This window comes from Emys orbicularis, chromosome 4 (assembly GCF_028017835.1).
Source record: "Emys orbicularis isolate rEmyOrb1 chromosome 4, rEmyOrb1.hap1, whole genome shotgun sequence".
NCBI classification, from domain to species: domain Eukaryota; kingdom Metazoa; phylum Chordata; order Testudines; family Emydidae; genus Emys; species Emys orbicularis.
In genome coordinates, this window is record NC_088686.1 from 72,884,697 (window position 1) to 72,897,403 (window position 12,707).

The window sequence follows — 12,707 nt, forward strand, 5'->3', positions numbered from 1 at the left end:
CTTTCTGAAAACCTGATCTTATGTCCCCATTGAACAATATTCAGGAACCATGTATCCAAGGTACCAGAGGCATCGGGGTAAAAGGCTGCCAATTGGCCTTTGACACGAAGAACCATGCAAAATATTGGTAGCGGCAGGCTATCCTATATGCTAAGGATCTACATTCCCTCTAAGCTGCGCGGCCGTGCAGCAGGCTATCAAGGCGCCTCTCCCCCGACCCCAGCCCTGGAGCTGCTGCGGAGAGGCGCCTCTCCCACAACCCTAGCCCCAGAGCTGCCGCGGCTGGGGAGAGGTGCCTCTCCCCCCAGCCTGAGAGCTGCCCTGGCGGGGAGAGGTGCTCTCCCCCGGCCCCGGGCTGCTGTAGCAAGAGATGGCTGCAGGGAGTCTTCTTTCCTTGCTGCAGCCCCAGGGCAACCTGTACCTCAAACCCCTCATCCCCAGCACTCCCCATAGCCCGCACCCTAACCCTCTGCCCTCACCCTGAGCCCCCTCCTGCACCCTGAACCCCTCATCCCCGGCCCCACCCCAGAGCCCGCACCCCCAGCACCTCAACCCTCTGCCCCAGCCCTGAGCCCGCTCCCACACTCCGAACCCCTCGGCCCCACCCCCACCACACATCACCTCCATATTGGTACACATAACAAAATTCATTCCACACATGGATGTAAAAAATTAGAGGGAACATTGCTAAAGAACCCTTTGTTTTCTAGTTGCTGAAAGAGGGCTTAGGATCATTTGGGTTTTGATGTTGTTGAGGCCAAGTGACCTGTGCAGGAAGGTACTGAGTAATCTTGAAATCACTCATCAATCTGAAAGCCATCTTTTGAAGTAGAGCTTTATCCTTCCCTCCCTCAAAGGAGAGGTCCACGGCATGAGGTCTGAGAGAATGTAGCATGGACTTTCCCCCCCTTTCCTTTCTGTAAAAAGTCATTTACTTGCTCCCCAAACAAGCTCTCTCTACTGTAAAACAGATTCTTGATCTCTAGCTAGACCTCTTGGCTGCATCTGTATGCCTGCAACCAGGCTGACCTGTGGCAATGCAACCCTGAGGCAGCAGTCCTTGTCACTGTATCTGCACATCACTTGATGCTGCACTATGTCTACCCCATTGTGGATTATCTTTTTGAAGCTTTCTGCATTTTTCTTGGGGAAGACAATTGACCAGATTGGAGGTTTTCTTCCATTTCTTCCTGACATTTGGTCATGAAGACTCAGTAGTCCACAATGCAAAGGGTAGCAGCCATGGACTAGTTAGGCCTTTCCAGAATTAATCCTAATGTGGCAGCTCAGGATTCTGGGAGACACATCATAGGGGAGCCAATGTTTTGGTTTCAAACTATCCTCATTTCAGCTTTTCAGGGCTTGTACTACACATGGCTGAGTCAGCTCAAGCTGGAACCACTCAGTAATACATCGCATGAACAGTTTTACTTCAGCTTCAACTCAGACATCATGATATTCCATAAATTCAGTTATAGATATCCAGCAACTTTCTAGGCCATGTTCTTTTTTTGGTCTCCATCTTGGATGAATGCCTCATAGCTGAAATCTGTGTACCATGATCATTACTGAGCAAAGGGAAACAATTTAGTGAAGAATAAAGTTAGGGTTGAAATGCTTGAAAAGATCAATTGGGGAACACGATGGAGAGATGTGTGGATTTCAAGCTGGTCTTCAGAATAAGGGCAAGAGCCTGACTGATGCCAAATGTCTGTATGTAGCAACACACTTAGCACCATTACTGTGTATATTGAGATATATTTAGGAATGCAAATCAATTAGATTTGTTTTCTCCTCTTTTGCTTTGATGTTTGTACGAGTGTATGCACTTTATTTATAAAATCAACAATAGCCCTTGAACTTTAAAAATTCCACTTGTCCTACATGCTAGGTGAATTCCAAGAGCTCAGTAGTATTCAATTTTAAAAAAGACACTCCCTTTCTGTGGAACAGGTCTGAATTCAAAGCTTCAGGACTACAGTTGAACTCCCTTCCTGAGAAACAGGTATATCAGCCTAAATAAATGAAGACTTAAATATTAATTAATTTAAACAGAAAGCATTCTTATGAATTAATCTAATTCTAGCAAATGTACAGGAAAATTATATGTATGTTTGATTGTGCAGTATTTTTATGGAAATCATTAATCACTTGTGACATAGAGGTCACACCAAAAGATCAAAGTCTAGGATCTTATTGCATATCTTGGGGAAATAATATTGCCAGTGAGACTAACATCAACTCCCGTTATGGATAGAAGAACTCCAATACAATAGTGAGAATCCTCAAATGATGTACTGTATGCAATAAGAAAATATTGATAAAGAAGCAACCAGATAAAGGAAATCAAGGACTAGTATTAACATTAATCCTAGGCAACGTATATCAAATGTGAAAACTGAAAGGTAATTAAAATCTTGAAAAGGCTTTACTCTAAAATGATTTGTTAGGTTCTTGCTAACATTTTCAAGCAGGCCACCATTATTCTACTATGCCATAAAGCATTCAGGGCCAGTTCTAGGGACAGCCAAGCAGGGCAGGCAGCTGTAGGTTTTGGGTTTTTTTTGCTCCACTCTGATTGCCAGCTTTGCTAATTGGCTGGCCTTTTCCCCTTCTGCCTTAGTCAACAAAATGGCTAGGGCTGCTCCTGAAAGTGGTCAGGTTGGTTACAAGGCAATAGCTCAAAAGAGCTTATGGGTGCCAAAATGTGTTCCTGAGATGTTATAATGAATGTACATTCCCAAAGTACAAGGAAGATAGCAGACTTCCCATTCTACAGCACACCAGTAAAGAAGTGGTGTGAGCAGCAGCTCCATAACATAAACCTGAGAAATACACTATTTACCAAGCTAGTCATTTTTGAACAGAAAAATCAGGAAGGTGAAGCAGAAAGGAGTGAGGCTGATGAAAGCACCTCAAACCACACTGCACAGGCCTACAACCTTTGAGGAAAGGGTCTGGAGCCCTACTCTGCACTCAAAAACAGTTGAGGTATTCACCAAGGTGTCAGTAGGAACTTGGGAGCCCGCAGTAGTGAAAAAGCAGCACATCTGAAGTCTAGAGAAAGACAGACAACTGAGTCCTGTTCAGTTCAAATATCAAATAGATGATAGGAATGAGAATTCATATGTGGGTATACAATCATGTAAACACGTGGAATAAGCTCACTGATGTATAGATAAGTAAACAGGATAGAAAGTTTCCGTCTAGTGAGAAAGTCCATGAAGAATTCCAACAGCAGTCACTACCTGGTAGGTGAATGTGCCAACAAAAAAGCAATGAATTCCAATACTTTACCAGGCTGGTACCTTTGAAGGAAAAAGGATAGTTTTTACACACAGCTGATCTACTTTATTGTAAGTAGACAACCATTATAATTAGGGCTGTTGATTAATCGCAGTTAACTCACGCGATTAACTAAAAATAATTAATTGTGATTAAAAAAATTAATCACGACTTTAATCACAGTTTTAATTGCACTGTTAAACAATAGAATACCAATTAACATATATTAAATATTTTGGATATTTTCCTACATTTTCATATATATTGTATTCTGTATTGTAATTGAAATCAAAGTGTATATTTTTTTATTACAAATATTTGCACTGTAAAAATGATAAACAAAAGATATAGTATTTTTCAATTCACCTCAGACAAGCACTGTAGTGCAATCTCTTTCTTATGAAAGTGCAACTTACAAATGTAGATTTTTTTTTTGTTACATAACTGCACTCAAAAACAAAACAACGTAAAACTTCAGAGCCTACAAGTCCACTCAGACCTACTTCTTGTTCAGCCAATCGCTAAGACAAGTTTGTTTACATTTGCAGGAGATAATGCTGCCCTCTTCTTGTTTACAATGTCACCAGAAAATGCGAACAGGCATTTGCATGGCACTTTTGTAGCCAGCACTGCAAGGTATTTATGTGCCAGATATGCTAAACATTCGTATGCCCCTTCATGCTTTGGCCACCATTCTATAGGACATGCTTCCATGCTGATGATGCTCGTTAATAATACATTAATTAAATTTGTGACTGAACTCTTTGAGGGAGAATTGTTTGTCCCCTGCTCTGTTTTACCCGTATTCTGTCATATATTTCATGTTATAGCAGTCTCAGATGATGACCCAGCACCTGTTCATTTTAAGAACACTTTCACTGCAGATTTGACAAAATGCAAAGAAGGTATCAATGAGAGATTTCTAAAGATAGCTACAGCACTCGATCCAAGGTTTAAGAATCTGAAGTGCCTTCCAAAATCTGAGAGGGATGAGGTGTGGAGCATGCTTTCAGAAGTCTTAAAAGAGCAACACTCCAATGTGGAAATTACAGAACCCGAACCACCAAAAAAGAAAATCAACCTTCTGCTGGTGGCATCTGACTCAGATGATGATAATGAAGATGCATGAGTCCGCACTGCTTTGGATTGTTATCAAGAAGAACCTGTCATCAGCATGGATGCATGTCCCCTGGAATGGTAGTTGAAGCATGAAGGGACATATGAATCTTTAGCGCATCTGGCACATAAATATCTTGCAATGCCAGCTACAACAGTTCCATGAGAACGCCTGTTCTAACTTTCATGTGACATTGTAAATAAGAAGTAGGACTGAGCAGAGTTGCGGACTCTAAAATTTTACATTGTTTTATTTTTGAATGTAGGCTTTTTTTAACATAATTCTACATTTGTAAGTTCAACTTTCATGATAAAGAGATTGAACTACTGTACTTGTATTAGGTAAATTGAAAAATACTATTTCTTTTGGGGTTTTTTCAGTGCAAATACTTGTAATCAAAAATAAATATAAAGTGAACACTGTACACTTTGTATTCTGTGTTGTAATTGAAATCAAATATATTTGAAAATATAGAAAGCATCCAAAATATTAGAATAAATCGTATTCTATTATTGTTTAACAGCGCGATTAATCATGCGATTAATCACGATTAATTTTTTTAATCGCTTGACAGTCCTAATGATAATACCTTAAGAAAGGAGATGATGTAGTTTCTCAAAACAAGACAGTTGTGATTACTGAAAAAGTCTTTAGATTTATTCAGTTAATGCTCCAATGATATAAAACATGAATGATTTACTATCACATGAAAATGTGGGAAAGTTTATCTATGAATTATGATGAGCTAATACCTGTTTCAAAAGGCAGGTTGAGCAAAACATGATAATGAAGTCTAGGTATTGCTATCTCAGAGTAGGCCAGGATGACACTTTGCAATACAAAGGTGTGCAACACCAAGAAATCAGCTATGCACAGTCAGACCTTGAGGATGAAAGACTTCACTAATCTATGACTCCGTTCCTGATTTGTTTGGTGGACAAGAATACGGGACTATGTACTCACCCTGGCAGAAGCCTGGTGCCTTGGACTTTTGGTACCAATGAGAGGCTTTTAATGAATGCCATGTATTTGAGACCAATTGAAGACCTGTGTTGATATAACTCAGTTTGAGACTGTCTTTCACTGATCAAGTCACAGTTTTGGACAAACTACACCTTTCAATTTCTTGGCTCAACACCTACAAGTCTATGATGGAAATGTTTTCTGTGATCTCTCCATGAACAACATGCACTGGTTAATACTTCATTCAAACCTAACTTATTGGTTCACTGCTATTGTGCTACAAAGGGTAGCTGTGTCCAGACCACATACTTGAAGCATCTCAATCCACTGAAGCTATTTACCTTATATGAAGGAGTAACAACATGACACCCCCCTAAGCCAGCATTTCTCAAACATTTCTAAGCTGATTGGTCCTTCTAGAAAATAAAACCAATCAAACTCTCCTTCATCCCCACTTTATTACCAGGGCAGCTTGGGGGGAAACTTACACAGTCACTGTTCCAGGTCCCTGGCTAGTCCTTTAAACCCTCAAAGTGAGCATGCCCCATATGCTGGGAACTTCTGCTCTAAGCTATGAAGCATTGCTTTGACCATGAAACACCAATAGGTAATCCATTGCTGACACTCCTTGGTTCAAATTCTTCCAAATACTGATAGCCTTATTTGGGTAAGTGCAATTGTTCCCATATGGGAACAAAACATTGACTCGACTTGCAACTGCTATTTGAGGTGGCATGTATCAAAGGGGAAATGACTGCCTAGGAAGGAGTACTGCTGAAAGGGATCTGGGGGCATAATGGACCACAAGCTAAATATGAGTCAACAGTGTAAAGCTGTTGCAAAAAAAGCAAACATCCTTCTGGGATGTATTAGCAGGAGTGTTGTAAGCAAGACACGAGAAGTAATTCTTCCGTTCTACTCTGCGCTGATTAGGCCTCAATTGGAGTATTGTGTCCAGTTCTGGGCACCACATTTCAGGAAGAATGTGGACAAATTGGAGAGAGTCCAGAGAAGAGTGACAAAAATGATTAAAGGTCTAGAAAACATGACCTATGAGGGAAGATTGAAAAAATTGGGCTTGTTTAGTCTGGAAAAGAGAAGACTGAGAGGGGACGTGATAACAGTTTTCAAGTATGTAAAAAGTTGTTACAAGGAGGAGGAAGAAAAATTGTTTTTCTTAACCTCTGAGGATAGGAGAAGAAACAATGGGCTTAAATTGCAGCAAGGGAGGTTTAGGTTGGATATTAGGAAAAACTTCCTGTCAGGGGGTTAAGCACTGCAATAAATTGCCTAGAGAGGTTGTGGAATCTCCATCATTGGAGATTTTTAAGAGCAGGTTAGACAAATGACTGTCAGTAATGGTCTAGATAATACTTAGTCCTGCCACAAGTGCAGGCGACTGGACTTGATGACCTCTTCAGGTCCCTTCCAGGTCTATGATTCTATGAAAGCTACTTGTTTTTATGCAGGCAAGCATAGATAGCTTTGTTCCATGGGATGACTGTGTGTGCACTAGACAAACAGGGTCTGAGTCATGACTGCTGTTTTGAAGTGTCTGAGGATTGAGGGTCCTGCTTTATGAAGTGGTTCTAAACCAAGGAAACTTAGCAGCATTCAGTGTCTTGGCTACCAAACTTTAAGCAGCCAAACTTGATACTGTAGTCTATTGTTCAGCATATATCAGCTTCCTGTTTCCAAACACAAGCACTGAAGAAAGGTACTGGGCCAACAGTACCTGTCTCACACAGAACAGTATAAACATTGTGAGCACAGAAATATTACAGTATCAATTCTTGCAAACCGAACTTTGGGTCTGTGGTGCAGCTCTGCTCTGATGCCACTTACTTCAAGTTCCATTGCCTTGATCTCTCTTCTGTCAAAGGACTGCTTTGTGCTGATGAACAGACTTCAGGTCTGAACCAATATGCTGAACCATGTCTTCTGGCATTAAATCCTCTCTGTTAGACAAAGATGTAAGGCCACACTTTGGATACAGGGTCAAATAACTGCTTTGAGGCAGGTGCCTTCAAAAGACTCCAGGCCAGCATATAGGTTGGATGCTAAGGAGTCTGTCCTTCTGGTCCAATCTTGCTCCCACTACAGTGAATGGGAGTTTTAACATTTATTTTAGTGGTACAAGTTTGGTCCCTTAGAGGCTTCTGGATATAACAGTTAGCTGAAGCTCCATGGCCTTGATATAGCCTGTGTCAAAAGGCTGCTTTTGCCCTGACGTGAATTTCCAGTATGAAGGACAGTTCTGAGTGGATATCCAATACCTTAATGTATTCCTAGGTTGAAGCCTCTCTCTGCCCAGCAGAATCCCAGTGAATGAACACTCTGGCCAGCCAGTTTGGAGATACGAATTTAAGATAAAGACCCAGTTGGCAAATGATCTGGGGTGTGTGTGTGTGGTTTCCCAACAACTGGGATCATCATGAGTTTGCATGAAGTGGGAGTGGAGCAGCAGCCAAGATGTGAAGGGAGACAGGAGCACTAGTAGAGAAGGGTCAAGTGTTAGGGGCAGGGCAGGGCAGAGACCAAGGTGGAGTTGCTTGATTAAGAGAAGAGGAAGAGAGTGCTGGAGTGGCCTCTGAGCCAAACAGGAGCTGCAGAGGTAGGCTGAGAGAAGGAGCTGGAGACATGGATGTGGAAAAGTGCAGGTTAGAACAAATAATTGCAGTGACTGAACTTCTGCAACCCCTTGAGCTTTTAGATTGGAAAAGGTTTTATGAGTCCCACAAGGTGAGAGCACAGGCCAAAAGGAGTCAACATAGAGAGGGTCCAGTTGCCCCCTGTTATATCCACCCGTGCTCGCTCCCTTAGACAACTGATATTTTTAAATTTTCCTGTTGCTCTTTCCACAGTATACAGAAGATTTATTTTTTTACTTCATTGCAATTGTTCAGGTAAGACCCAGAAGCTGTAATCTATTCTCAGCAATTTTTTTATGCTGTGTCTAGGACTATCTGTCACTTTTCACAAGTGCTAATTTCATTTTCAGAAAAATTTCTATGAGAAAAATATAAAGCCCTGAATTCAAGTAGGTAAAATGTGGACACCAGCTCTTATGAAGGGAACAGCATCAATTATGTTGAACACTCTTCAGTAGTTGAACCCATCTCTGTGAATTAAATGTTTAGGTCCTGACATCAATTCTAGTTCACACCTGCAACAGAAATTTTCCTATTATCCTTCGCTGATGGGGTATATTAGTCTTTTGTTTCATGGACAGAAACAGAATTCAGTCATTTTAAACAGGTGTTCTGAAACTAGGACTTTTTGTTATCAATGGATTCCAGTCATAGGAAGATCATAGTTCCTTCAGGAAGAAGCACTGAGCCCAATGCACACCCTTCCGATTTGGTAAAGAGAGGCCTACTCTTTGCACTTCACTTTCTAAAACTAACTCCACTGGAGGAGGATAGAGTGTTGTTCCTGTCCCAAGCACCTCCCAACAATTACTAGAAGTCTCCATGTGCTTAAATTGATTAAAATAAAGGAAGTAATATTCCCTAGCCCTAATTTAAAAGAAAAAAGAGTCCAACTAAATGTAAAGTACCTCGGTAATTGATGATTTCTGTTCCGAGTACTGGGGTCATCTCCAGAACTGTGATGAAGGCTTTGTCCATAGATGTCAATGGGAATGGAGACATGCGATGTCTTCTGGCCACCTTGGTAATGTCGACGGCACTGTGACCTGCAGAGAGGAAGAGCATCCAGTTTAGAAAATATTCCATGGCACTGCCTTGGAAGGCTGACAGGATGACTTACATATATTCAACAACTTTCATTCAGAAGAATAACATAGTGTTTTACAAACTACATAGAGGAATAGCTTCAAGTTCACAGCATTTATGGCTAAAAAGTGAAAGCTACTGTATTCATAAAGTCACATAGTTAAGGCCAGAAGGGACCACCAGATCATCTAGTTGGACCTCCTGTATATCACAGCCACCAATACACTATCCAGTATCCAATATCCAGCTGTGGCCATCTCTAATGCCTCAGAAAAAGGAGACTAAAAATCCCTCCAGAGTACACTAAGGGACAAAAAAAATCCCCTCAGCTATCCAGCGGAAGCCTTGAAGCATAAGCTCTGAAATTAACTGAAATTGCAGGGGAAATTTAGGGAAACAAAATATAATTTTCAAAACTGAAAATGATTACAGTGGTTAATATCCCTGCTCTTATGAAAAATGCTCTGGGAGATTTAATGATGACAAGGGAACAGTACATCGCTATTACATATCTTTCAAAAGATGGTGCTATATTTGACACCATGGATCACGATGTGAGGCTGATTCACTATGGGAGCAAGGTAGGGACAGTGGCAACCCCCTCAGATGGTTGTTTCTCCTGAACAGACTGCCCCCAGAATGTTGTGGTGAGTAACTGCTCTTCAGGAGTCAGGGCCCTCATCTGTGGAGGAGTTCTACATGTTTCTTTTCTTTCCTCCTCTCTCATTCAACATATATGTTAAAATCCCTGGAGAGATTGTCAAATGCCAACAATATGCAGATGACACTGAAGTAGAAATCTACTTGATCTTAAGTTCAAATCACACCTCTTTTCAAGCTATCCTAATGCTTAAATGAGATCAGTGGCTGAATGAGGAACAGATGGCTAAATTAAATCCAGGGATGACACGTGATGCTAATGGGTAGAGGGAGATACTCTGAAGCACCAGTCAAAACTGTTCCCTCATCCTCAAAAGAAGGTGTCTGTCCCACCATCATTAAAATGGTATGCAACCAATAAGTCCTCCTGGACTCTTTTTAACTTTAGACACCAAGTAACAACAGCAGCAAAAACACTTTCTTCCACCTTTGGCTTGCCAGACGATTACATCTCATCCTGTCAGACACAGATTGGGCGATGGTGATCCATGCATTTGTGACTTCCAGGTTTAATTACTGTAATACAAAGTGTGACGGGTCCCCCAAAGAACTTGCGAATGAATCCATAGTCACTAAAGAGAGACTCCTCTTCACAGTAGGAATTAGAGGCAGCAATGACTGCAGCAGTGGGGCAGTGGTGTATGGCCCCGTTAGGGCTCCTCTGCTGCTTCTAAATGTGGAGGAAACTGGAGGCATCCTCTGCTACAAGGGCACCAGAGCTCAAGTGCCACTTCCCTCTTCAGGAGGAAGGAAAAAATAGGAGGAAAAAAAGAAGGCACTCTGAGGACTTGCCTGGGAGTACTGTTGGCAGCAGAGTGGCAGGGAGAGAGGCCAACCTGGGGCTCTCATGCCCTCCCCCTCCCAACCTCCTACTTGCCGGTGATGAGTGATCTTACCAGACTATGTTTTTTTCCACTCAGAACGGTCTTACTTTTTGCCGGGTGGCCGTTTGCTCCACCCTCCTGTTGCCCCGGTCCCTCAGTCACTCTGTTGTCAGCTTCAATCTCCTTGCCCTCTATGCTCCTCTCCATCCTTTCCTCCCATCTCACTTTCCCTCCTCAATGTCTTCCATCCACTCCCTTCCTCCTATTAACTCACTCCCACCTGCCTTCCCTTCATTCCATACTTCCTAAAATAGGTTAAAAAAAACAAAAGCTATAGCATAAATACTGAAAAGTAAATTTGATTTTTAAAACCATTTCCCTTGCAATAATGTGTTATCAGTAACACAGATTAGGTATTTTTAAAAATGCCTTATTTTATCTCTGGTGTCTCTATGGCTACCAAGCTCCCTATTTGTTGCTTTACGTATCTTCAGTTCTTTTAAAAAGGTTATTTGAAACAAGAGAGGATGTCTCCATTGTGGTCTGCTGTAAAAGTACTTTATAAGCACACTGCCAAAAACTGCCGTTGCTCAAAGGAGGATGATGCTGAGTCAGTACAGTAATGACTGAGTGCATAAAACTTCCTTCAATGTCAACACATCCTCACTCACATGACTTATGTAGGACATTATTTATGAACTAATTTCTATAGCTGATAATTACCTAGTGGTATAGCAGCCTCTCAAAAGCTACATGAAGCAATCAAATCTTATTACTAAACCAAAGTCAATGTCATTTTTTATAAACAGGCAAAAGCCCCCATTTCCTTCTGACTCCTCTTGTGCTTGGCTCAGAATAGCATAGGAATTAAGTTCCCCAACTAATATCTATATTTTCCAGTTCACCTTTTGTCCTCTTTCCAAAGGGACATTTATTATTTACCACGCCCAAGAGACTGACAACTCTGAAAGCAAAGCAGTTTGAAGAGAGAAAGACTACTTCAGATTCAGAAAATCCTTTAGTGTGTAATTGCCATTAAAAGAAACATTGGTTAAAAGGATGACAGAGCTCCTGCAGCCCTGGGGGACGCCAGACTGCACATGTTAACATGTTTAAGTGGACTGTATAAGACGTGCACTCTTTTGCAAAGGAAAACTGGGAAATGTGAATGGGAACACTAAGAAAGAATTGTCCTGGCAGTGACAGCAAAAGGGAAAGTGCAATGCATCAATTTCCCTCTATTCCACTACCATTAGGCTGCTGGAACACCAGCTGCTACTGCATCACTAAATAGAAATCCATTAAAAGAGAACATCAGCTGGCTAGTCAAAAGTTGTTCCAAGACATGTATATAAATCTTTACGAGCACATTGCCTGGAACTACTCAGTCTTTTTACTGTGGTTCACACCAATATGCCCAGGGTTAAAAAAAACAACAACCAGGAGCAGTAAAATATTTTCACAGCTGCTCTAATTTTTTTTAAATTATTTTAAATGAATATAGGTCTCCTGGTGATGGTGTCAGGCTGTGACTATCAGGAACTTTCAGGATACTTTCGACTTTTCAACTTGCTGCTCCAGCGCTATTCATAAGCTTTTTGGAATGTATGGGAGTAGCTTGTGCTTAACCTGTGTTTCCTAGAAAATCCAGCATTCGATAGCTCACCCATACAAAATAAATTTTATAAGCAGAATGACTTTGCAATCTTGTGTATAGAGTTTCCAGATCTAGTTGCATATATAGCTTTGGACTTCATGTCTCCTAGTATACCTACCATTGGGGACACACTGGTTTTTCATCCTGTTTTTTTTTTTTTTTTTTTAAGGGGTCATGATTTCAATGTTTCTATTTACATATTACACATGTAATAACAGAACTGAAATGTCATATGATTAAACACTCCAAACAAGATGTAGCATGATGACATTATGTACCACATCATAATGAGATCTCTATCCCAGTCATGTGTGTACAGGTCAGAAGAATATAAGAATGCTCATACTGGATCAGACCAATGATGCATGTAGCCTGACAGAGGCCGGTGCCAGATGCTTCAGAGGGAATGAACAGAACAGTGCAATTACAGAGTGATCCATCCTCTGTTGTCCAGTCCCAGCTTC

The 12,707-nt window shown here is 41.2% G+C and overlaps 1 protein-coding gene across 2 annotated transcripts in view; it reads right to left on the minus strand.

The window, feature by feature from the left end:
* The window catches only part of GPHN (gephyrin), a 582,350-nt gene that overhangs the window by 80,427 nt on the left and 489,216 nt on the right, over positions 1 to 12,707 (minus strand). For both annotated transcript variants that reach the window (XM_065404477.1, XM_065404478.1), the window contains one exon: positions 8,925 to 9,062. In XM_065404477.1, coding sequence (XP_065260549.1) covers positions 8,925 to 9,062 — 138 coding nt within the window. The remainder of the gene's footprint in view (positions 1 to 8,924; positions 9,063 to 12,707) is intronic.